At 36.1% G+C, this 27,920-nt stretch overlaps 1 protein-coding gene across 4 annotated transcripts in view; it reads right to left on the bottom strand.

Moving 5' to 3' along the window:
• The window catches only part of LOC116707984 (voltage-dependent calcium channel subunit alpha-2/delta-1), a 71,054-nt gene that overhangs the window by 41,059 nt on the left and 2,075 nt on the right, over positions 1-27,920 (bottom strand). For 3 of the 4 annotated variants that reach the window (XM_032545732.1, XM_032545708.1, XM_032545724.1), the window contains exons 2-6: positions 19,907-19,988; positions 19,660-19,776; positions 6,272-6,331; positions 5,189-5,224; positions 4,242-4,371 (exon numbers count right to left, since the gene is read on the bottom strand). In XM_032545732.1, coding sequence (XP_032401623.1) covers positions 4,242-4,371; positions 5,189-5,224; positions 6,272-6,331; positions 19,660-19,776; positions 19,907-19,988 — 425 coding nt within the window. Of the gene's footprint in view, positions 1-4,241; positions 4,372-5,188; positions 5,225-6,271; positions 6,332-19,659; positions 19,777-19,906; positions 19,989-24,293; positions 24,404-27,920 lie in introns of those variants that run through there. The other variant, XM_032545718.1, reaches the window with a different exon arrangement.

Here is a 27,920-nt window from a genome sequence, read left to right as displayed (position 1 = left end):
ATAATGCATTTATGATTGTGTTAAGCATTCTGGTTCAAAAATCCACTGCACTCTGCCATGAACATGTCCAAATCTTAACAGTTATGTCATTTGGACAAGCTGTCTCTCCAATCTTGATCCTCTTCATGGCTGCCCTCACATTCCTTTTACAATTTCTTACTATTTTTTTTCTTCTCTGTGTAACTTTCTGCATTCAGTAGCTGTTCCAAGTTTTTATTCCATTTTCTCAATGAAATAGTGAGTAAATTTCTTTCTCCATCCATAACAACATATATCCCTTGCATGTCATTTTCAGCTCAATCTCGCTGCCTAGTCAATCGATGCAAATCTTCCAATAACTTTTTCTCAACACTGGTGCTCTATCTTTCCAGTCAAATAGCAACTTTTCCATCACAGAGTCTTTCTCAGCTTCTTCCTTAAGTTTCTGCAACATTCTTCCAATTAATCCATGGTTCTGTCTTCACTTGCTTCCTCTGCTTGATTTCCAAAATCATCCTACATACTGTACTAACCACCTTTGTAAATTTTCTTCTGGCACCATCTTTCAACCTCCTGTCTCAGACTGCATCTTCTGCATATGGCCTTCCTGTGTGTATATTTCTCCACTCTTGCACCCTCACAATACTTTCTCTTCAGCATAACTATTTCACTTTTTTGGCATAATTCACTACTATATGTCATTTCGCATTTGTGTCCACACAATACCTACCCAACATGTTCCTATTCCACCTGTAACTTTAACCCACATCTCTAATCACCACTTTTCCTCTACCTGGGAACACTTGCCACCACTTCAATGACATATCAACAGTTTGGCAGAATTCCAAGCTGGATACATCTCTGAAGTATGCAGAGTATCTCTGCATACTTACTTCCAGAACCCAGATAACATGCCAAAAAAGGATGATCAGTTTTAATGAAGTAAAAATCTCCAAATCACCTGCATCTACCCACCAACCATGTCCTTTATTTATACCTGTGGTTATCATGTCAGCAGAAGTGTTACACATGTAACCTTGGAGCCAGACGGTTCACCAGCAGGCTGAAATCCATGCTGTGGAAGTCACTCCATCCTGCTGTCTCTCTAAGTCAGTGCTGACGCACTTCATTCAGCTGCACAAGTTTTCTTTTTTTCTCCTGATCTACATACAAACACAGAAATTCAGTTTCTGTATTTGTCCAGAACAAACAGAAAAAGTGAACAAGCTTGAGTTAACAAGCAGCACTACGATTCAGTGGGTAAACCTTCCAGTAACCAGACTCATGTCACCTAAGCTCACAGAGAGTTTCTGCTGTGGTCATCATATGCTTAAGACGAGCACTGAACCTTTTTCACCACATCAGACAAGCACTTCAAAGCATAAAATTAAAAAAATTAAGACAGAACACATGCTAGTGTAGAGACAAATGTCTCTGCACTAAGACATTCAGCATTCAATCCTTAACTCATTGACATTCAGCTTGAGAAGTTCTAATGTCATAGAGACTCTAGAGAATCCAATTATTCTGGACTATTTAAGGTAAATGTCAGCACATGATGATGAAATGATCAGAAATTGACTTTTATCACATGCATCACACAACTGCTTTGTAACAGTTTACTCTAAAATGTACAGTTTTCCATTTGCAGTCTTTTTTATTCTTTGGTTATTCAAGTATGTACGTTTATAGGCAAGATTACAAGAACATCTGCATTGAGGCAAGGCAGAATGCAAGACAGAAGCATTGTACAAAAATCATATCATTGCAAAAACTGCACAACTACTGAAGTCAGTAATGTTATCAATAAGTCACTATTTAATGTTTCCAAATCTTAGACCTTTGTGCTTCAAGAATTGGCGCAGCAGCAGCATAGTCAGAGCCAAATCTGATAGTTTTAGTTCATTTCATTACATTGTACAAACAAATGTGAACATATACTAAAACAAATATTTAAATTCCTTTCTTCTTTCTTTCTACTTTGATTATTTTCAGATTGATAAAATGTTGCTCGTTATCTGGAGTATGTTCAGTTTTAGATTTTGTGGGCATTCAAGTTCACATGAAATCGATGACTGCAATGATTTCAATTTGTGTTACCCAAGTTGACCATTTCAACTGGACCGCTGCTCATATTCATTGATTGTTGAGCCATTAAGAGTAACAATACAGCAGATAAATGGGCAAGTTTCCAACATGGATGAAGTGTTAAAGATAACAGTAAGAGCTGAGGTTTGAGGTTTGGTCTCTCACAGTTAAACTATTGAAATATTACAACAGTTAGACATAGTATTACCTTTATGTTTTCAGACTTTTATTTCTGGTGATTATAAAAAGTATGTTTACTACCTGAGTAAATGTTTATGTTCAAAAGGTGCTTTTAATCTGACAAACGAGACTCACTAGAATGCATACTCTGATTTATTATGACAGCAAAAGTAGTTTTGTCATTCAGTTACATATTGTTTTACAGAAGAATCAATAAATAGACATAAATACCATAAATTAATCATCCAATATAAAAGAGAAAGCTGCTTAGTGCTCTCTCACATCATGACAAAGACTGACAAAAAACAAACTGCCTCTAGATTGATGGCAAGGGAGAATATATATTTGCTGTATAATAACATCAATAACTTTCTCAGCTTTAATTTAAGTAATATTTTATAGAAATCAGGTATGACGTAAGGGTGCCACACCCATTTTAGTGAAAGATGCGTGGTCATCTCGCATCAGTATGGTTATGTGGACATGACTCAGTGCACAGTAATGGTATCTGCAGGTGCACGTCACTAGTTAGAGCAGTCAATAGATGCTGTCCAATCCAGTAATACATATTGATGGATATAACAGTGTGATTAAGTAGAACTGCTCTCATCACTTCAATGTGCTCCACAGCACTGATCAAACACAGGAGGCTCACAACATAAACTGTAGATCACTCTACAAGCCATCGTTCAGTCATGATTTCACAAACAGACCTCGAGGTTCTCAAGACCCAGAGTTATTTCTCATATAAGATTTGAGAAAAGTTGGTATAAAAATGTAAAAAAATAATTGAAAATTGGTAAAACTGCATTTTTCTTGATTTGCATCAAAATATTAAAAATGAGCTTGTGTTAAGGGCCATTATTGTGACAAACACACTGACAACATTGACCTTTACAAGGTGATCTGATTAAACTACCTCCAAGTGACATATTATTATTTTTTGTCCAGCAGCAAGCCAGGACTACTCTTACAGAATACTACACAAGCACAACTTAACAATGCATACCATTTTTAAGAGATAAGAGGGCATTTTGGCATGAAACAAGCTCCTCTACAAAAGGCTGAAAGGTGTGTAGAAGTTGTTCTTTGTTTATTTGTGTCAGTTACACTGGCCTACTTGGTTATTAGGGTTATGCATTTAGGGACTATGGTGTCATGATCGTCACTGTGTGATAAGGTCAGAGATGCATTGATAGAGAAAACAGCAAAAATGTTTTTTTAGGATTACATTTGGGCTTTGGAAATACGTTTCTGTTTAGGAGGCTGACCCAAAGTTATTGAATAAATGTCTTGCATTGATTCTACTCCACAGTGGTCCTCTCCTTTCTGAATAATAGGGACTATACTCTCCAATGGAAACTTTGTGCATTTTATAAGGTCAAAGTACTTTTGATAGTGAAACTGTCTAAGTCTGCAAAAAGAACGAACGTCATCATCATCAATCCTTTTAAATTATTGCCTAAACCATTACTTTTTCTACAGTGGTTGATTAGAACTGTCACTTAATTACTATGTTTTTGATTATTCTATGTACTTGCTGTACTTTTTAATTCTTTAAACTACACAACAAACTGAAAATATTTCTATTTTGCATTAGCCAAATTTAATAAGCAGCGTATATCACAAAATAAAATAAACATATTAATGGTTTCAGTTTGAAGACATTTTTAACATAATTTTATAATTCCTTTTTATGAAAATGGGCATAAATATGTTGTACTTAATGCAATATCAACACATCTGAATTAGAGGATCCTCTTTCCACCAACAGCATATAACAGAGCAGAAACCTCGAGAAGACCTCATTATACGGTTTCACTTCTTTTAAAAACATTATTTAGCCAAGGGCAAGTTTGCTGGGAGCAAAATCTGTTGACAAGATTTTATAATGGTTTGGTGTGTCAGCTGTATCCATGGTTACCAGTTGGGTTTGTGTGCATGTCTGCGCTGCGTGCGTGGGGGTGTGCGTGTGTGTGTGTGTGCAGACTCACAGCCATCATAGATGTCAGTGGGAATGTGGACAGCTGTATGGTTGTGATCAGTCAACCGTTTGAATGAAGGGTCCTCTTTAAAGTCTGGTCGAATCCTGTATTTTCTCCCCTCTGTCTCATTTGCATCCAGCTGTGGGGAAAAATTTAAATCAAGATGGATGCAGTAGTTTTGATCACAGCTTTCAGTAAATTTAACACTCTTTGTTGTTAGCATTTGTCTTTGTAGCTTTATCTCTAAGCAAAGGAGCAGACAACTGTCCGGAAGTACATCCCTACCAAATTCTATCAGATGTAATTTCATTACCACAGTTAATTTCATCCCCCAGGTGGTTGGATGAAAAATGAAGCATTGTTGACTGATAAAAGATGTGTTGTCTCTTCTTTTATAGATCATTCCCCCGAAAGAGGAGCACCAGGTAGTGGCACCATCTGTGTGTATTTTCAACCTCCCAATTTACATAAAAAGGGGGCTTTAGAGAAAGTACAACATGTAGTGAAAAGCAAAAACTGATGAGATATGAAAGAATGCATAGTAGAAAGGTGGTGAGGTGGTGAGGTGTTGAGAGAGGGAGAGGAAAAGAGAGTCAGCAAGAAGGGAGGAGTGGGGGGGGCGAACACTTGCTTCCTAATAAAGCAACAGCGTAGCCAGCTCATACATCTCATCTGTCAATTAGAGGAGAAGCATGGCAGAGACCTCTTCACCTGAGCGAGGGTGGGAGGAAAGATGACTGAAAGGAGGCTTGCATGGAAGAAGAGCCCAAGAAGTAGGAAAAGAGGAGGAGGGTGATACTGCAATAAAATATATTTATTGCATATAGACATATCCCCCATATAAAGTATGGAGAAAAAAATTGTAAAAGTGGTGAATGGTAGGAATATTAGAGACAGATGGAAAAATAAGCTTTAAAAAGAGCAGTGTGAAAAATGGCAGGGAAAAAAGCACTTACGTTGTCCTTTGAATTGTAGTAAGCAATTTCATCATCCTGTAAAACCCCCCACCCCAAAAAAACGACATTTTGAATGCTTTTCAAAGAGTTGCACAACAAGCTAATTTACTAAATGGGAAATTATTAAAACCCAAATATAATATTTTTGAACCAGAAAACCTTAAGATCTTGAAAGAACAAAACGTACATAACATGCGTTCTGCCATTTCATTGATTTTCAAAGCAAATGCATACTTTTTCTTACACTAAAAAGTTTTTGGAGTCATTCATGGATAAAGACCTGGACTGTAACAACAATATCTGAAAATCTGTCCCTTTTTTGTCTGAAATGTGAATATGTTTTGTGTATGTAAACAATAACCGTATCCACATTATAGATTACAAAATAATTTGAATAATGGAATAACTCAAATTGAGAAATGAGGATACAACACACTTTATGCCTGGCTATAACAGATGCCTCATGAAGCTAGTCAACAGGCTGATTTCTACTGAAATTGAAAAGTAAGGAGTATATTTTCCTTCAAACCATTTTTATACATATTTTTTTCTGATGCACTACTTTATCCGTTTTATGGTAATGATGACATTGGATATTAAAGCTGCATACATCATCTTAAATGTTTTTCTTTATACATATGTTTACCTGTGTATGTTTTTCTGGTGACAGAGCAACATGATTGTTTTTGTAACACTAGCATTTAAAAAAATGTCCATGATGACAGCAACACTTTACAGCCATGGTTAAAGCCGTCTCTATCAGTCATTTGAAGTAGCAGCCACAATGTGTCACAACAAGGTGTATAATGTGCAATAAACCATAATAATGCAATAAAGATGTGATTATGGCTCCATTTAGAATGGAGGCTGTGATCTCTTTTTATGACAGATAACTGCAGCAATAACATCCACCAAAGGCGTAAATATAAATCCAGACTTTTTCCAGGGCTATCTGTGTTTCTTGTTGCCTTGTGTGTGTGTGTGTAATGTGCATGTCGGTGTGTGGGGGTGTGTGTGTGTGGGTGTGTGTGTGTGTGTACATAATATGTGTAACTGATCAGTGCATTGTTCTCTCCCTTTTACCTCAAACTCGTCTTTCCATGCATGTTCCTTCTGGAATACCTCTGCAGCTGTGGCCAGTTTCTAGGGGACAGAAATGAGAAAGGGCTTCAAATTAGAAACTGCCCAAAGGATGTTTCACAACAACAACCTAATATTAGACACTTACACAAAAGACAGCACTTTTAAAAGCATGATGGAGACAATTCCAGAGACAAAGCAATGCGTATAATCTCATTTAAAAGATCTGAAACTACAGGGCTTTCACAGTCCTGTCAATGTGTGTCTATGACCATGAATCTGCTTCTGGCAGTGATTTCATTTCTGATCAACAGTGTCATCTCTATGGCCTGTAGTCCTGGGCTTTGTTCCAGACCCGTCAGCTGCTAAATATACAGACTAATCCAGTCATAAACAAACATACTCAATTTGGAGTCGACACAAGGCAGCTATGGTGAAAGTATTATGCATGACTTTATGTTCTCAGTACTTTAGTTTCAAATGACCATCTTCTGTTTCCTTTAAATACTTGAAGTTGATACCTTCAGATGTAATACTGCTTAGACCATTTTAGTAGTTTCATCTGGTTATATAGCTACATCTGACAGAAGAGCTATATAAAAAGTTTTGAAAAGTTTCATATAACCCTCAAGGTTCAACGACTGTGTGTTTGATGATATACTGTATCTGTGTGTGATATGTAGCATTACATGCTCTAAGGACTTGAGCAAAATATTATGTTAAGAAATCAAAGGAAGTCCTGTGTGGTGATGATATATATATTGTGTAGGTAATTCATTAAAAATGCCAGTGCAGTCAGAAACATTGCCACTCTGCTGTTTAGTTGAGCATGAATAAAAAAGTTGTCTATAGCCATTTAGCGCTTCATACATCATTTTTGCAGACTTTGTATGACAATAACAGATAGTACTGGGAGATAATGTTTATAAAATTACCCTTTTCCCTCAGTGATAGTGTATGAAAATGCACATGCAAATCAGAAAGAATATATACACTCCTCAAGAGGGCAGGCTGACTGGCTTGTTAAAAATTCATGACAGAGCCTTGACGAGGCTCCTTTCCCCTCCGGGGTATATGGGGGAGGGAGAGATTAGGTGTGGGGAAAAAAAAAAAGAACTAAATTTTCCTCCATTTTTCTCTATTCCTGTATCAACATCTCTAAACATGCAAACATGTAAAAATGGAGAGCAGAATCTCAAAACCTCTCAGTGTCCAGACTGGTGAAAACACCCAAATCAATCTCTCTAAACTAGGGTAAACCTTTACCTCCTTACAGAGCAACTGCTAGTTGCTGCTTGGACCAAATGATTAGACATCAGCTGAAAATAAATTCAGCGCTCCAGTGTTTTACTTAATCGGAGTGCATAACAGCTTCTGTAGCATGTTTGATCTAATTGCTCATTAAATTCTCTTTCAATTTTTGTGAAGGTCTATGCAATAATGAGTCCACTCTTTCAAAATATGTTTTTTTCAGCTTTATAAAGCTGAAACTGTACATGAACACTGGTTATTTGGCTTGTGGCAGCTGAGAGACAGAGATGTTTAAAAGTGAAGTGTGAAAACAAGTATCATAGGGAGGAATAAATTTGAAATAATAATGGGATCAATCTAAGAATAATCTTGAATAACATCCACAGAAAACATTGCTGAGACAAATTTTCACTCAGGCTGAACATAAAAGGTACGCAAACCGTGCATGAACCAAGAACGATGTGTAGTTGATAGCATCATTGCACTGTCCACAGTTATATATTGTGAGACCATTAGACTGTAACCATAGAATGCAGAAACCAAAGTTTGCCTGAGTAGAAGTATTGGAGAGGTGAAAACTCCACAGAGAGATATTGCTGCAAGACTCTTGCAAGTCTTATTGTCATGCTGCCAGGGCAGCCCAGCAGCCCACCATGCATTTAGTGAGAAAGCAGTACACAGCTTAAAGGATAGACAGGGAAGATGAGACAAGCTCTGCTAAACCTCACCGAGCGTCTCAAGCTCCCTGTGTTTGTGTGTGTGCGTGTTTGTGTGTGTGCCAAGGCTCCACACGCCTAAAATCAATGGCCAATTCGAAGCAGCCCACCCTACTCCTAGACAACAAAGCGATACTCACAAAGGTCTAAAAGATCATTACACCCACACTCATATCTTTCCGCTCCTGATTCCAGATTGTCCAATCCAGAATGTCATTATTCCTGAATCCTTCAGGATTCAGTGTGTGGAAAATTTAAAAAAGAAAGAAATAAAAGAAAGTGAAAACTTCCCCACAAAGTCATAATCACAGTTATCAATAAAGAGTATGTTAAGAAAGATAAAAATGCAAAGCATTGGTTATGGGGCTTATGAAAACAACTACTGAAAACCCATTTTACAAACAGTAAGATGAGCAAAGGTTTAAAATCTTAGCTGAGAATGATGTATTAAAAGCGTAATAGCGGTCATACACATTTTACTTATATTTTATTCAAGGAGCAGAGCGATAGGAAATATGTAAAGAGAGCATCGATTCAAAGAGGTGGATGATATGATTTAAAGAGAAAGAGGTTAAGCCACAGAGGAAGAGTTGAGCTTTCTGCAGCTGCTGGAACCCAGGGGAATACCCTGATGCTGCTGCACATTCTCTCTAAGGGCACCAGACTATCTGATGGGAATAGTCCACTGCTATTTTACATCAAACTCGCTGTTTTTTTATTCTCAAGTGTATGTATACAATGGATGCATGCATGAGTTGCTTTCATGTCTATGTCATTTTGGAAAGTATAACACCTTATCAAATAAAAAAAAAATAAAAAAAAGTTCATAGCTAAATATGAATAACCAGATCTAGCATTAGCAGAAAACAACAGATTAATGGAAAAGGAAAGGGTCATTTTGAAAACATGTGGAACATAAAAGCTGATGGATCCTAGGAAAAATCCATTAACTGTTTTCTTTTTTTTCTTTTAGTTAGTGCATTTAACTGGCACACAAACAACAAAGTGAATGAGGTTACATAAAGCCTTTCAAGCAAACGCTAAATGTGGAAAAAAAATACACAAGGAAGCTCTTACAGATGATAATATAGATGGAAAATCCTAGATAACAGTTTTATATCCAGGGAGTCGAAATTCTTATTCAGTGATATGCTGGGGATTACGGCACCTAAAGACACAATGATGTACTTTTTTCTTTTACCATCACTGCTTGGTGCATTCTATACCACCAAACAGCTGGCTAAAGCGGGTCTAGAATATGCTTTATATTACATATTTGTATATTTTACTGAAATATGCAATTGTGTTTTGCTGCTATCTACACATCTGTGATGTCTGCACTTTGAATTGTCTCGGGGGTGGGGAGGTAAGCAGGCAACATTTTACGACAGTAATTGTTAGAGCAGAACATATCCAAACAAATTCAGCAAACCATTTGAAAAGCAGTACGTGTAACAAAAATAAAAGCACAATCAAAAGTCAAAAGACGGAACAGGAAAACATAATGAGCCACTGCTATTTCGCAACTTTTTCTAAAGTTGCAGTAGGTAACTTTTATAAAGAAATATATGTTTTAATATTTGTTAAAACTATCGCTATGTCTTAACAATATGTGACAGATAATCTGTGAAAAGAGATTATGTGGTCCTACTGCCATCTGCAGAAGTACACTGCTTCCCAGTCAAAAACAACCAATCAGAGTAAGGAGAAACAAGTTAGCACTGTCAATCATGCTTGTATATGCTGCTCACTTCCTCCCTCTTGCTCTTTGCTGCACTGCACCTATAAAAATCTGATATTTACCAATCAGGAAATGGATTACAAATAAAGCCTACTGGGTTGAACTGACAACTGTCTAGTGGGGATTTTTTCTTTTTCCCGAAAGAAGGCTTGAAGTTAAATAATTACATACCCAAAGGTGTTGAAGATGAAGTTAGAGGGAAAAATAAAAGGTGTAAGAAGCTTCTAGATATAAAATTATTTACCATGTAGAAATGTTGGATTTAACCCAACTGGCCACACCTTAAGTTAGACTTTAGCAAATAAAAGGAAGATGACGGTATTACAACAAAGTTCCTCTGTTCCTTTTGAAGAGTTCAACTCGCTCGGTAGTAGGACATACATAATTATGAAATTTAAGCAATCATTTTGAAAATCAGCTAATTAGGGGTCTAAGAATTCTGCAGGGATAAAAACACAGAATTTATTTGCTGACTCCACTTATCAGGCTAATCATGTTAAATTTGCAGAACACTAATTTAAGATACTCAGATGTTACAATGTCAACTATAATATTTTTTTAATTATAGAGATTTTCTGTTAAGCTGCAGATCTTTGTAGGAAATACTGCTCTTTTACATGCAGAATGATGCCACTTCTGATCTTGATGTAAATGTTAAGTGGTTACTTGCAACATAAATGCATCATAAGACTTTATAACTGCACTACATGAATGATTTAACAATTTAACCCTTTCATGCATAGTGGTCACTACAGTGGACAGCTATCTAAAAGCCATTTTCTTGTGCTTCCTGTGGATTTTTATGTTATAAATGCACACAGACCACTGAAGTGGACACTAATGCATCATAAAATATACCATCAACTACTGGCCATCAGCTGCAAATGCAAGAAATTATTTTTGTTAAATACAATATGGCCGACAGACAAAAAAGCATGAGAACCGACCCGGTCCCTCCTTCTACTGTAGACGACTCTTGCAAGTAAAAAAAATATTGTAACATCAGATAACCCCTAAGGAACAATACAACTGATGTATTTTTCAAATAACAACTTTGTATTTGGACAAAATTACAATTGATCACATAAAAATAAAAAATAAAAAAAAAATTATTTTTACAAAAAAATGTTCCTACCTTTTTTATGCCTTAAGAAAAGAATTTTAAAAAATGGAAAAAAAATTCTGACACAAAGGATCATAATTCATGCATCAGAGGGTTAAGACATAACAGGAAATTCAAACTTTTTATTTCTTAAATATTAAGTTGGATGTTGAAGTGATTCCTTCTATAATTGAAGCAATTATTATGAAATTACCTACAAATTCTCTGATCAGTACACTGCAGGTTGCAGTCATAGCTGTGGACCAACAGGGTTTGGATTTCTTTGCAGCGACTGCATTCCACATTGAAATTAAACTATTTTTTAAAGTGACAGTATATCCTTGCTATACATGAAAGAACTTTTTGGATGTACGCATAAGGTAGTTAGTACACATCTAGATAAAAGATTAATATATCTTCGCTAATGTTTTCACTGAAAATGTACTTCTTTGAGCAAATCGACAATTGTTGTCTTGTATATACTTTATTTAATTGTGCACACTTAAAGACTGTGTTTATAAAAGCACGATAGTCAAAAAACCTCATGTTAAGACTAAATTACCCTAAGAATAGCATAAGTCTATTGTAGGAAGAAAAAAAAAAAACAGTCATGATTTGGCTTCATTTGAAGATACCCCATCCCAATTGGATTTCATTTTTTGTTTTGCATTGTACACACTTTTCCCTGGCCTCCCACAAGTTTAGGAAGGATTCTTCATCTCTACTGCTTCCCACTGCTCTCTCTCTCTTTTTCTCATCACACATAAGCAAGAATGGAAATGGAAAGATAGAGACATATGCAGAAACCTCTTGTCTGCTTAATATGATCAGCACAGAGCAGAGATGGGAGGTTGGGCAACATCTGCTCTTGAGACTGGCATATCTCTGATCATATCATAGCCTCTGCTCATTAGTGTGTTTCATCTGCAGACACACACACCCGCACCCCCACCCCTACAGACATTTGTGATTCACATACACATGCACACACACTCAAAATTATCCCAATGTCACATCTTGTACAGAGTAATGTAAGACTGTCAATGGGGAACACTTTAATACAACATGATGGAATTAAAGTCTCAAATACAAATTTAAACATAAGCATGGATGACCTGTACTTCTATGGCGTTTTATCAAGTCCAAAGCACCCAAAAGTCCTTCACACTACATTCAGTCATTCGCCTATACACACATTGATGTCAATGGGAAGCATTATAAAATATGATGGAACTAAAGTCTTAAATTCAAATTGAAACACATGGATAGATAATACCTGAAGCATATCTCTGGATAAATGGAGGTAGATATCTGAATGCCTTAGCATCACACTGGGAATCATTAACACTGTATCGCTGCAGACACCAAAATTACATAAAATAATTCTTTACACAAAATTGCATTAGGAAAAAACAATCTGTGTTGGTATATAGAATCTAAAAGACATAGACAAAAAGACATTTATATCATGATCACCATCAGAGGATAGGTACACTGCAGTCATAAATGGATGGGCTTGTCAGCAATAATACCCAGCTGGGCTGTTGGAATTACCTCATACTAAGAGATAGGAAATTAAATGTTTGGCTTCTAACTTCTAAAGTAAGAGAAGCAAAGAAATGTGACTCCAACTATTACTGGTTAAAATGCGTCCTGAAACGCCCAGTTTCCTTAAATCACGGCTAAAAACCACTGAATAATAATTATAGGTGGACATGGATCAATTCTAGTATGAATTGAAACTTTAAAAACTACTTCTCTTCATTTTGTCACAGTAATGTAATGTTTTTATTGTTTGTTTGTTGTGCCATGTTTTTGTCATGCAAAACACTTTGAACTGCCTTGTTGCTGAAATATGCCATACAAATGAACTTACATTGATATCTAATAAGCCAATTCAGTAGAGACCTAGAAGCAGCACAGCAGTTGTCATCAGCAATTTGTTTTTTCTTTTATGATGTGTTTTTAATGTCTTTAATTAATGATAGTAAAATAACCAGCAGCTTGCTTGTAACTCTGAGCAAAAAAAAAAAAAAGGTAGATAGAGCTGGTAATCCTCCATTTCATACAATCAATGCATTATGGAATGCTCTTAATGTGGCCACATTTTCAAACATAACTACATCAAATAGGATCTGAGACAGAATTCCATGTAGCTAAATCCTTCATTCAAAACATAAATACACTTATGCTAGTATGATCCTATTTTTTTATTCATACCTTATAAGTTAAATAAAATTCCAAACTATATTTGATACATTTTTATTATGTGTAACAAATTAGGCACAATGTAAGAAGTAGGCACCTTTTTCATGCAAGAGCTTTGTCACAATCTCATCAAACTATAATTAAAATACTTAATCACCAGACTTAATTAGACGCTTTAAAATAGTAAGCTATTTTTAATACAGCTACCTCAGGGTGATTGAATGATCAGCCTGTGCCTACTAATATGTTTCCATTTGTTACTTGTGTTATAATTATGGTATCCTCATAATGCTGGCACAAAATTTCTAATAAAAGCTAATAAAGCTTCCTTTGGATGATAATTTACAAATTGCTTTCCAGTCTAAGCAGCCATGCTAATATTTACTTTCACTGTAAAATCCCACTTAATGAGATTTTGTTACATTCATGTGTGATAAAGCCTAGTCAACAAACAAGCACAGTGACACCATGCATTTCAGCACCCAGAATGGCTACCTGGGAAGATCAAAGAATTTCTCAAACATGCATGAAATAATCATGTATGGTATGTTTTTGATGAAGGAAAAACAGTGTCACATGATGTAAAGATGAAAAAAAAAATCTACTTTACATAATAGGGCTACTTTAATAAGCAAGAAAAAAATATGTCGAACCATCTACTCAACTAAGAGCAAAACATATGTATGTAAAACAAACAGCTACTCAGTACTGATGTACTGAGTAATTTCTTGAGATGTGTTGACTGCTTCTTTACAGCTGATGTTATCAAACAAATAGAAACATAAAATGTAGCGCAAATTCTGGTATTTTCAAAAATGGATGTTTGAACAGCGCAAACTTATTCTAGATTTTCTGTATACTGCATATTCTCTTGTCCTCCAAATGACACACCATGCTCAGGACAGTAAACAACATTTGAACAGGCCAGCTTGTGTATATATAAGAAGTCTCACTTTATCATAAATTGTGTGGGTGTCTGTCTGTGAATGTCTGGTTGAAATGTGCTTGTTTTCACTCAGTGAAAAGTTAGAGTAGCTATATTTTGTGCTCAAGTAGGCATTACTTCAAAATAATATTATTCAAGTAAAAGTAGAAGGTATGATACAAAATAACTACCATTAGAAGTATTTTTCTTTTTCAAAAATTTACTGAAGTAAATATGAATGAGTAGATATAACTCATTACTGCATAACTCTAGTTACAAAGAATGTAAATAAGCAGTAAATAAGCCTTAGAGTTTTGATGCTAGAAAAATAAGTACCGGTAAATATAAGGCTGACTAGATACTGAGGACAGGCTGGAAACCTTAGAGATGAATTGTTACAGACGTTTCCTTCTGGATTCACCCCACGTTGACCTTCAAAGCAGATTTTCACCTTTGAACTTTGCAACCTGCTAAAAAGAAGATGAGTGAGCCAAATACTGGCTATAATGTATGCAGAAGATGGAACCAAACAAATTGCAAAGCAGATCTAACTTGACATTATAAGAGGGAAATGCACGACAAAAAACATTTTGATTGGGCTTTTTCTTTTCACTAAAAAGGTGTCAGTCTTCTACTAACCCTGCTCATACATAGATAACGGGGGCAATAAGCTGATTTCAGACAAAAAAAACTGCTCTGTACAGATGACAGTTAAACCTTATGGAGATGTTCTGAACTTTCAGTATATTACATATGAATTAGATCAGTTTTTTTCATCATGCAATTATAATAAAGAAAAACTTAGTGTACTACATCTTTTAAAAAGCATGTTACAAATCTACTTGAATGTGGTTAAATTCTTTAAACTACCATTAGCAACATTGGAATACAATATCAAACACTTCTCTGGGTAGACAGCACCATACAAACCTAGCCCTATTTAAGAAACGTTTAACATTTAAGACCGACCATTTAAATACTCGTTGCTCATAGCATTTCCACACCAGCTTAATGATTAAAAGAAGAAGCATTCCTTCTTGTCTTATAGCCTTTATGGGCAGATATTCCTGACTCACTCTAATCAGTCAGTGTTTTGATTGTATGTAGTCATGCCTTACAGAAATCACCCACTCATCCCCACTGAGCAAGGGGATGAGTGTGAGTGAGCAGAGCCGGGAGCAGTGACGGGGAGAGGAACACTCGTACAGGAACGACCAGCCAAACACCAAGATTATTTTTGTGGCCAAAAAATAAGAAATCACCTTTACTACACAAAATTCCTGTTTAGAAGGATATAATAATAGGTAAAAATCTGTGAATGCAGCTGATCTGTGACAGAATATTTCAACACCTTTTGCCCATGCAGTCATCCATAGCAACATGAACCATGGTGGGCTGAAGAAAAGGGGAAAATCCTAACATGTAAAAGTGATTAAGTATAAAAACATAGCATTTGCTAAAAATAAGTCTGTCACTGCATTTGTTTTAGCTAAAATCCTTTACTTCAGCTAAGATGCAGGCAGTAGTTCTGCAACAAAAACAACAAAACCATTTATTTAACTATTTACTTTTTTGGAGGAAAAAAACTGACATTTAACTTTTTATTGCGTTTGTCACGAAGAAATCAATTCATCACATAAAAAAGGGGCAAACAGATTCAATGTATTTTGTGGGGATAAAGTTAGCCTGGTAAAAATCAGCTCAATGTCCTACACCATTTGCTTCCCAGAGGGTCTGGGCTCTCAGCTATAGAGAAACTATTGCTTCCAGGAGTCATGGACTGTGATGTTTAAAATTGTACCCAACTGCAACATATGTCATGTGCCAGTTTGACGCTATGAAGCTTAGGCAAAATTGCCTGCGCTTTAAACAACTACCCTCCCATTGTAAAGAGAGAAGTACTGAGCCGAACGGGGTTCAGTCCGTTAATAGTAATTTATGGCCTGGTAGAAAATCTACCAGTGAGAATCCAAGTGAAGGGGAGAAAGTCCAAACTGTGATGTAAGCGAGATTTAATTCAAACGGAATTGCACAAGACAACAATGGCCAGGCTAGGATAAAGTCATTGTAATGATCATCTTTGTTGTGTTCTGCATTACACTTTATCTTATTTAGAAGTAACAATTTTAGCATATCAACGAAAATATTAAAATCAGACAAAATTTGCAATTTGAATGTTGCCTGCGTAGTTCAAGTCACAGTTTTCATTGAGAAACATTTGATAAAGCAACCTCCCTCAACATTGTGCAGCCAAGTCGGCATTAATAATGCATGTTACATTCTGCCACATGCTTATTTATGGAAGCATGAGTAGACATGCCATGCCGAACACTTGTTGTTACACACCTGTGCTACATAAACTGTGGCCTCTAAAAGTTCTTCACTCTGCATATACTGGGATCAGAAAAAGACAGAAGGATTTTAGAAGAGATAACAAAAAAGGAGAAAGAAAGTTCGAAAACACTTCAAAGCCAAGAGGAAATTGTTTGAGTGCCTTAGGCGACCTGAAATTATTTTGACATTGCTAGTCCTACCTGACCTTGTTTTAAATCTTCTGAACACTAAAGGAAGTCTCAGCTCTAATATAAATTCTCTTCTTGTGCTTAGAAGATAAACTTCAGAGTCTAAACCGCTACATAGAGATCAGTCAGCAAAGATTACTTCTCAATAAAACCAAAATCCTATGAAAAAAGTCACTTTAATCTTAAAGGTTAAAGTTTGCTGGTATTTATGATTTTTGTTACAATGAGGAAACTTTTGCATAAAAGAAACTGAAAACCTCCTTTAATTTATGTTGCTCTTTTTTTAACCATCCTGTGGAACCATAGCAGTCTCTCTGTAGATCTCTCTTGATTACATGCCCACATTACCCTAGTCTTGTTCATCATTTACCTTCCCATCCACCTGATTCTGGATAGAATGCAATACTTGACTCAAGGTTACTTGCAAGAAAGGGTGAAACAAAAAGCTTGTACATTAACAACGTCCTGTGATCAGTGTATGAGAGATAGACTTAACGTTGGTAATCGGGCAAATGAATGCCCTACTAACCATGAATTCCTAATTTCAGTTCATACCTAAAACCCACAACAACTTAATTCTTACAACTGTTGTTTCCCGTCAGTTATGCAAACATATGCTCTCTTTATCTTAAGAATGTTATGTCGCTAGGCCTGTCACGATAGCAAATTTTGCTCAGCGATTAATTGTCTCAAAAATTATTGCGATAAACGATAATATTGTTTGAAGACCTTTTTACACTGATTTAATGGAAATGACGTAATAATGCATGCGATTTCTTGCCAAAGATAGATGCACTTTATTTTCAAAAGAACACTAAACACTGGAACTGATAAACAAAATAAACAAAACAACCAAAAACAAAAATAAAATGGATTCTCAGTCTTCATTAACAAAAAACTCACTTGAGAAAAAAAAACCTAAACAACATAAAGCCAAAGTGGAAATAAATACTGCATTCAACCAAAAGAGTGCAAATTATGAAGTCTGTATATTATGTTGCCCTTCAGTAATAATTAGATTTAAATAGAGAAGATGGGCACATCGACTACCTGATGCAATAGTTCACACTACATGACTTTTTGCTCCTATTTTTCCCCTTACAACAATCTTAAAACGTTGATCTTTCTAAGATTGTGTGGTGTGTTACGGTAGATCGTCGTTGCCGCTCCGATCTAAATCAGGGGTTTTTCCCCACTGGGCGCTTTAACGCAGCCTGTTGAATGTGACAGGCAGCCAATCAGAAAGCGCGGATTCTTCTCCGCTCTTTCTGAGGGGAAATTACGGAGGGGAATCCCAAACAGCTGAAACGGCGCAACCCGAAGTCCAGCGGACATTAGAGATGATATGTGGAAACAACATTAATGTTTATTCAACATGCAAAGAATATAGAAATGACAAGAGGAGGAGTTGCAGCGAAATTGCTACCGCAGTTGATAAACCCGGTTACTTTTCAGCTGTTCTTCGTTAACGTGACGTAAATAGGTTATAATGATTTTCATTCAGTCAGGACTTTACGCTGACACTAGCCACATGCATTGCAAGTAGATTGTAGTAAAGCATTGATTAATGCCTGGTTTTAAAATTAGTTCACTGGACTTGTAGCCATTATTTTGTGCCCATTGTTGGACACCACACGGCAGGAACGAACCCGATCGAACCGTTATAGCTAGGATTTCTGTCGGGTAATGTGTAGTCTGTCAGGTTTTGAAAATGGGCCGACAATCGGCGACAGCTCGCTGGGCTTTACACTAAGTAAAATGAGGAAGGGAGGAGTCAGTGGAGAGCACCGGAGTTGAGCCTCTTTTCATTCGGTGTCATCAACAGAAAGAGAAAAAGGCCGGAAGAGACGATAATGCCGATAATCAAAATGACTTCGATAGTTTTAATTTATCGTACGATTAATCGAAAAAAGAAGCTCCCCAGGGTCAAGGTTTTCATTATTGCATCCCCTACTGCTGAAAAACTAATAAGATCAACCTCAGTTTCTGAATTCTGCTATTTAATATGTCTCACCTGCCCTTCAGTCTGTACGTCTATATATAAGCTATTGATCAGATCTGTACAAAAATAGCTGACAATTACTATATAAAATTATTCACATAAAATAAAGCAAACAATCAGAAAAGTTGTATGTTTTCTAAAATGTAACTAAAAGTTAAATACAAAAGGTGTTGCATAGTTTTAATCTTTTTTTATTGACCTGCTCCTTACAAATTATTAACTCAACATGTTCACAAGTCACCCATTTAAAATCAAGTAGGATTAAGTGAAATATTACAGATGCATGTATTTGACCAGAAATGTAAACAGCACAGCAACAGTAAAGCAGTTTTCAATGTCACAGATTTTGGGTTAACAGTCTCAATATAGCTTCTTTGAAAAACAAAACAACTCTGGATCAAAAGGTGGTAAGAATGAGTTGTGGACTGATAAACTGACAGAAGGATGATGAACGTTTATTACTGCCTTTGTTAAAGGGCGAGTAATTTGTTCAGCTGTGTAAAACTACTTTATTCTGCTCTTTGCACTACTGTTTTTCACCCGATGTTTGAAACTATAATTTGAAACATATGTTGTAAAATTGATGTTGCTCTAAGTTGCCTGTCAGATTCTTTAACATCTAGACTGCTGTTCTGCTCGCACCGTTTTGTGTTAAATGTGTCAGTGCTCAGCTTCTATCCAAGTTATAATAATGTGTCAGTTGTGATTTATTTTTTTCTTTGTATTCGGCATCTGTATTTGGCCTTTCTGAGTGACCATCTTACATGTTCAAATCTATTCACAGTTTTGGTAGACAAAAGGAACAAATTGAAAAATGTTTTCTGTTCCAGCCGTTGTAGGAGAAAAAGTTTGTCCTGCACAGCATCAACATCTACATAAATTTGCAAACTGACAATTGGTTCCCCTGCTTGCAGTGAGTCCTACCTCCAAGGCAGCAGACCTCTTCCGCAGCAGCTGTTCTATGTTCCTGGCTGCTCTGGCCACCAGCTCTTCTGCGTCATTTTGCTCTACAGTATAGAGATGCTGATTTTTCAGAAAAATCTAGATGAAAAGACAGCAAACAGAATAATCAGTAATATGAATTGTCTTTATGTAGACTAGTATCACTGTCTTAATGTTAGTCATAGGCAGAAAATTGTCTTTATAAGAATGTGGTTTTCACACATTTTACCTGAGTGAGGCTCTGCCCTGCTGTGGCTGTGTCTGCCAAGGTGACGAGCTCTTTCTGCATTTGATCAACCCATTCCTTAATCCTATGGGACAAAGTGAAGCAAAGAATCAATCTTGTAACTGAAATGTTACCAGGGTAGAAGAGACATCAAAAGCTTTCAAGGCACAATTAAACTGTCATTCATGCCATTTTATTCCCATCAAGTGGCAGAAACGTTCAGTCACATTGCAAGAAAATAAACAGGAGCAACAACATCCCCTCCTGCAGGTCAAGCAGAGTGTCATTTAATCTAGCATGACTGACCAGGAACAAATACAAAGTCGTTTGATAAAACACGTGTCACCTGCTGTCAGCTGTTGTATTTTCTATCAAAGAGTTCAAACATAAAGTCAAATAATCAGGTAATAGTCACCCATCAGGGGAAAGTTGTGTGAGGCCATGCTTTGTTATAATAATGTTATCAAAATACAAAATTATCACAATACAGGTGCAGCTTCAGCTAAATCAAAATACAAATTACTTTTCATCAATTCAGAAGGAGATAAAAGGACTGGACATCGTAGGTGGTGTAAAGTTCTCTTTTCAGATAACGAGCAAATTTTGCATTTCATTTGGAAATCAAGGTCCGACGAAGCTGAAGAAAGAGATTACAGAGAATCCAGGTTGCACAACGTGTAGTGTGAAGCTTTCACAGCATTAGATGATTTAAGAAGCTAAGTCATCTGGTGTTGGTCCACTGTTTTTTATTAAATCTCTAGTCAGTTCAGCCATATAGGAGGAAGTTTGAGTTCTTGGTTCTTTCCTGTGCTGACAACTTTACAGATTCATGTTGCAACTTGACTTGCTATATGTCCATGCTAAAAGTATCAACACCTGGTTTAGAAAATTACCAGAAGTAAACACAGGAAATAATGAACTAATTTAATTTAATCACTTTTGACATAAAGTGACAGATTACATGAATCCATATAATACTCTAGTTTCACTTTTTGAACTGAATTAGTAGCATCTGATTAGCTTTTCAGTGATGTTTCAAAAGTAAAAATATCACACAATACTCTGCACATTCTACTACAGCTGCAATGGCAAATTGGTCTATCCATATCTGTCTAATTATTTATTGTTTGACAGTGCATTTACAGAATAAGTTTATTTTTGAAATAAACTTATTCTGTAAGAAAGAAAATCCAATACATTTAAAGAAAGTGTGTTCCAACTTTCTTTGTATCCATACCATAGCAGTTGGACAGAAATATTCCAACTGCAATGTATCCTGACAACATGAATGCATGATTATGGTGTAGATTCATTCTAAAATGTTCTCAAACTGCTGCTGTTGGGGTGCAATAAGAAATATGCCAGAAATTACCAAATATACCAACTGTGACACTGCTCAGTTCAAGAAGGTGGTAGAAAAAGAGGGGAATAAAGTTTTAAAACCAAGAAGAAACGACAAAAAATATGCAGTGGATGTGGAAAGTTCAGACAAAGTACACTTAAGGAGAAAGATGAAACAGTTTGCAGTGGTACCAGAGGGAATAACAATGTGAAAAAGCTGAGTACAGAAATAATAAAAGTCAAGATATTTTGATATTTGACTTCTATACTAGTAAATCCTGTGGGGGATTTAACATCGTGAAGGAATATTAAACCTAAGCTTTAAAAGTAGTAAAATGTGGACAATGTGTTAATATTAATTTATACATATGAAGTAGTCAAATGTGGATTTAATTCTGTTGGGGCGTCTATTGCTCTGCAATCTTATTTTAATTAAAATGTTCTTTTTCTACATTGTTGAAGTTCAAAAATTGCAGAGGTTTTTTTTCTTCCTGAAACATTTTAATATTAGAGTTTTTATTTATATTAGTACTACCTTGATAAGCTGCTGAGACCATGTGGAAGATCAATAAAATCTATTAGATCCCTGAGTTCAAGGTCAAAGAAGGTTTCTGTTGGAAATAGTGGAAGGAGAAGATCCAGTAGAAAAATGAGATCCTTTTCACCATTTCACAAAAAACAAAAATGCCTCCCCAGTAGTGACTGCTGGAAATGGGCACTATCTAAATTACACGTGATGCTCAATTTAATAACCTTAGAGAAAGAAATTCTTCTTCTTTTTTTCCTGGACATATTATACAATAATTTCATGTGGAGTAAAGTCTGCAAAAAAGGCAAAAAATAAAACACAAAATTAATTAGTTTCCATTGCAGATGCATTTTCCTGGTTGTCCACTAGATTTTTTTGTGAAATCCCCATTCAGCAGGCCCCCACCTTGGCATTTTTCTCCTGAATGTATTACTGTATTGCTTCAATGTTTTTATTTATATTCTGCCTTCTTATTTGCTGCAGGATGTTTATAAAAGTTTACACAAAACTACAAACTCATCTTATTTCCAAACTTCCAACCATTCATTATTTCATACCATTAACATTTTTTCCTATGTCCACTCATATATATCCATACAGAAGTCCTAAAACTAACATGTCACTTGAAACTATGAATTTACATTCAGAAGCTAGATGTTTTGTTTTTTGTTTGTTTTTCACATAAAGAAAAGTTCAATTTTAGGGCATATGCAATTTCTTTCCAAAAGCTACAACTTACAACATAACTAAATAAATACCATAATTTTAGCCTAGATAAAGCATGTCTTAAATTAAACATAATATTAATATTATTAGTAATATTAATATTACAAACATTATATTCCTTAGTTGCCTTCCTTTCTTTTACTTCTTGTTGCGTCTTACTTTTCTTCACTTCCCTTCTTTCACTGCTGAGTTCTCCACTTGATCCTCTAACTCTTCCATCTTTGTCTCTGAATCCACTAACTGCAGGTGTTTTACTGGGCCTTGGACTAGCCTGAGGCACTGACACACCAATTCTAAGCCATATTTTTTGTGTGTGTTTGTGTGCATGCATGGTTTTCAGCGACCTAGCATTCTTTGCGCCTGAAGAGTACAGGCGCAAAGAATGTACTCTTGTTCTTCCTTAAAGCTGTGTTTACATGAATTACTGCATCAACGCTGTGACTCTGTCAGGATGTTAGGGCATCCCAGGTTACTCAAATAGCAACATGTCACTGTTGATGTCAGACTAAAAGTCATATAGATGCCATTTCCCCACGTGAGTTGTAGATCTCTGCAGATCATCCAGAGTATTGTGGAAAATTTGGCTGTCTGATGAATGCACTTCTTTCCAAGTGTGTCGCTTTAGGTGGATGGCCTACTATTGTATGGTTTTGCAGTTGTGCCATTTGTGCTATACACTTTCCAGTTCTCAAGTGATGGATCTATGTGATTTTCAAAGCTTTGTGATATTGTTTTAAATCCCAACTGCTCTCAACGTTTCCACAACTATATCCAACCTGTTTCCTGTTTTCCTCAGTTGTCATTATGCTGTTAGAGTCATTTTAATATGAAAAGTTTCAAGACATGTGAACACTTATGCAAGTCACTGAATTTGTCTGAGGCAAAGAGAATGCTCAGAACAATAAGATATTTTTAGGATAAACCATATTCAATCTATATATAGATTCAATCTATAAATAGATTGAATATGATATATATATATAGACTGAATATATATAAGATAGATATAAACAATTTTTATAAATTTATTTCCTTAAAATAAGGATCCACGATTAGCTGACCATGTTGCCCTAAACATGTTGTAATTTTCCTATTACCTAAGACATGCTGTTTTTGATACATAAAAACTCATAACTACTTTAAAATTTGTTTGTCTTTTGTTATATTTTTACATAAAAACTCATAACTACTTTAAAATTTGTTTGTCTTTTGTTATATTTTTACATAAAAACTCATAACTACTTTAAAATTTGTTTGTCTTTTGTTATATTTTTACATAAAAACTCATTACTTTAAAATTTGTTTGTCTTTTGTTATATTTTTCGCCCATGGAGGTCACCAATTTTTCACCTGCGCAATGCATGCTGGGTTGATGACGCGGCGTTTGACTGGCGTACATTTAGACAACGCCAAACTATGTCGCTGTTGGCTGTAATTTAAAAAAGATTTTAAAAACAGGTGAAGATAGTCTGGAACACTTCCTACAAGATAAATCAGCGTTGGAGAGAGCCGAACATAACTTCCGAAGGACCAAAACTAACAAGTGGTCGTACTTGTCCAAGCTAAAGACAAATGCAGTGCAGTGCCAACTGTTTTTATCCACAAAGCATCAAAATCCCTGCTGCCGGCTAGTGAGCGAAGGACGCTGGAAGAAACGTCAGAGAGCAAACGTTGGAAACTCTTTTAAACGATAACAAAACCTGTTCTAACATACTAAATGTGAAAACAAGGACCCAACAAAACTCATGGACCCAACACCGAACCGAAGAACAGACCCTAAATAGAGCTACTTACACACAGTCCAGACCAGAGGTATGTGTCATTCATTGTTTCATTTCTGAAGCTGCAGGTGACAACAGTAGCAGAAACACCAGCTTCTTCCTCCGTTTGGTCCTTCTCATCTTTCTCTCTTCTTTATTTCTACATCTCTCATCAATTTCAACGTCTCCGGTGCAAACTGAAAAGGCTTTAACGACGTTACTCATTGCTGTTTCGGCTGGTCGGAGCTAGCTAGACTAAGCGTTAGTCAAGGGTCAGTCGCGAACGTTTCGGCTTTTCGAACCGACTCCTCATTGAGAGCCGTTCTTCATTTTAAGGGGCAGGGCTACAAAAACAGTAGCGGAATAAGCGGCACACGAGAGAAAAACGAGGAAGGGAGGCGTTTCATCACTTTTTCCCTTTTGCTGCTCAGTTCTCACTCTCAGTGCACAACAGAACTTCGTTTGATTAGCGTGGCAGCTTTGTAGCCAATCACGTTTGAGAGTATCGGATCATACCATTATGTGAAAAACAAGAGGGGGAAGACAGAACAGTCAGGTTAGTCCATCCCCTCAGTCAATAGACAGTGGTGAGGAGAGTGTGTGGCAAAAAAACATTAATATAACTGAAAAATAAGCTCCATCTGACTGAAGCTTAAAGATATTACCAAATAATAAATTATATTATGTACTTTTAAAGCATTAAGGACATAAAGATGGCAGCTGATTTTTGCAGATATTTTTGCTTTGTATCTGTAGGTTATATTTTCAAGAACCCGAGTCAGCAAAGTGTTAGCAATTGCCTTGACCATGATTGACCATAATGAACTTGATTAAACCTAAAGTGTGTACAGGATACAATTTGTGGCCATAGCTGTGCTATAAACTGACCGGACACATTTTAGACACATTTGTTTAATGCTTTGTAGCACAAAAAGTGAATCAGCCAAATACGTAACTGCAACTAAATGCATTAATGCATCCAGACACAGTGAAGACAACTTGCTGCAGTTCAAGTGGAGTATCAGAATATTTAAATTTTAAATTTAATTTTTTAAAAGTTTCAGAGTGGTACCTTTGAACTTTTGGAACAAGTTGCATTTTACAATATGTGGTGTATGAACCTCCTGCTGCGTTGGTGACATTTTCTCCTTTGTTATATGATGAAGAATAATGTAATCAGGTTTCCTGTTGGCAATACGTATAATTTTTGCTCAGATTCGTTTCCACCGGAAAGCTAACCTGGGCCCTGTCATGTGTCTGACTGTGGATCAGTCTGGAAACAACATATCCCAGACCATCTCAAATTAATTTCTTTAACATGGCAATGGGTTCCCTGTTTTTCATTGGCCTCCACAGTCACCAGCTCTAAAGGTCCAGTGGGGTACCTGTAGGATGCGGTGGAACAGGACATTCAATACCTTGGATGTTAAAACTGCAGCAATTGAGTGAGGTCCATTTAACTAAAATATTCCTTAGGAATGATTCTGACTTTTTTTCTTTAATCGGTGCCATAAAGAAGGCAGCTCTGAAGGCAAAATGGGATTCAACCTGGTACTTCCCGAAGTGTGCCTTGAATGCAGCTAGTGATATTCAAGTATATTCCATTAGAGCTCTGTAGTAAAGAGCTCAGTGTTTCTTCTGCACCGTAATAACACTGAGCTTTGCAAAAGACTGTTTGTGTCTGTTTATCCTGAGATTATGCTGTAGTTTATTTTTCTGTTTTTTCTGTTTTGCTGCTTAATGTGTATCTATTGTTTATAGGCATATTAAATCAGTAAATTTGGGTAAATTTCTTCTTTTATACTCTTTGTTTTTTTTTCTTAAATCATAGTGGACCAAAGTAAATATTGCAATCCAAATGTATTGTCCTAAATTTATATTTGATGTGGGTGCAAGTAAGACATTTCTTTTTTTAAAAAGGCATCAATTTAATATAGGTATTTGAAGGGGCACATTAGATTGTGATGCACTGCTTCATGTTTTTCAGAGTAATAAAAAACATTATGCACATCAATGTCAAATGTCTAAAAATGTATTGGATTATGCTTATTTAGTGTTCCCAACAACACTAATAGAAAAATTCCATAAATGTTGCTATTATTATAAATATTATGAGGCAATACGTACAATCACATCTTTATTTGCTTAGGATGACTCGTGTTTAGTAACTTATGACTGATTGCACATACAATGGCTATCATAACACAGTGATGCTGAAAGCTAATAAAGAGTAATGAAGTTGGTGTGGCTGAGCTGAGGTAGCGAGATTTTTTCTGCTCCGGTTGCTGAGCTTTGATTACTGCAGCCTGTGGTACAATGCTGGATAATTAAACACGCTCACACGCACACGCACACCAACACATAAACACATCCATATGGCAACTGGGTCAGACATTGCCCTACATTGTTTTTACAGACACAGGAAGAGCAAATGAGTGTGAAAACAGAATGAGGGGCAGAAACACAATGCAAGACACAGAGAGACAGATGTTTGTGATACAGTCACACTAGAGCCAGGGGGAGCAATGAGCTGGCCTGTAGTGTGGATCTCAGTGGGAGGCTGTACCAAACTACAGTCTAATTACACGTCATTAAAGAAGCAAAGACAGAGACTGTCCAGTCCAGACAGCAAAACAAAATCTGGTATAAAAACACCAACTCTGAACTAACTACCCAGATTTCACATTCATTTTTTCAATAGTGACCCACATACAAAACAGGTGCCTAGAAAAGATATGTTTGGACACTGACCTCCCTGTATGTCCCAATAACTTCTTTTCACAATAGTTATCAGTTTGGATTTATAGTGATTCATAAATATAGCCACCACTCGTCATTTCTGTTAACCCTAAGCGTACTTTCCTCATTTGAAAATATCCTCTAAAATGTTGCTCCAGGTATGTAAGATATTGTAATCTGTTTCATATCCAGAGCTGAGCAACTAAACATAATGGTATTTGAAATTTGCAAAATATCAGATTCTTACACTTGATAGACAAGCAGCTGCCAAGTTTCTTCCCAGTCTTTTACTGTTTAAACAGAATAATTCAGTAGGGTGCATTTTTGAAGTTTGCCGAGTTTCTTTTTAGTTATTCTGTTTGTGTATGAACATACTTTTGAAAATTGAACATTTCAAACTTCATTACCTTTTCTTTTTCAACATTTTTACCCAGTTCTTTTTTTGTAGTTTTTTCATAACTATAAAACAAACACATAAAGGACTGATGCAGTATTTCATTGTTTTTATTGAGTCTTGATAATTTAGATCATAATCATTATTATCAGCAGTAAGGTTACAATCTAAAATGATGCCACAAGTCTTGGTGTTATCATAGCTGCCCCACACCTAAGCATTATTGCAGACGATGTACAACATTTCATGTAATCTCTTATGGCTTGTGATTTTATTTAGCCTAAGAACAGAATAGTGGGTAATAGTGGGTCCTGTCACAAAGCAAAAATACTTCAGGAATAGTTTGAGAAACACAACAGTGGGTTGGAGATGTTGACTTGACTTCCACAATCCTTAAATTTCTATCCAAGGACTATCTGTGGAATGTGCAGCACAAACTAGATCTATGAAGTCACCTCTTCAGAAGTGGACTTAAAGGATTTGGAGCTGCAGTAACATCTTGGTTTTTGAAATAATCTCTATTATATT

The sequence above is a fragment of the Xiphophorus hellerii genome, chromosome 2, assembly GCF_003331165.1.
Source record: "Xiphophorus hellerii strain 12219 chromosome 2, Xiphophorus_hellerii-4.1, whole genome shotgun sequence".
In the NCBI taxonomy this organism is placed as follows: domain Eukaryota; kingdom Metazoa; phylum Chordata; class Actinopteri; order Cyprinodontiformes; family Poeciliidae; genus Xiphophorus; species Xiphophorus hellerii.
The sequence above is the reverse complement of the archived record's forward strand: the minus strand, read 5'-3'. Positions and strand labels throughout refer to the sequence as shown.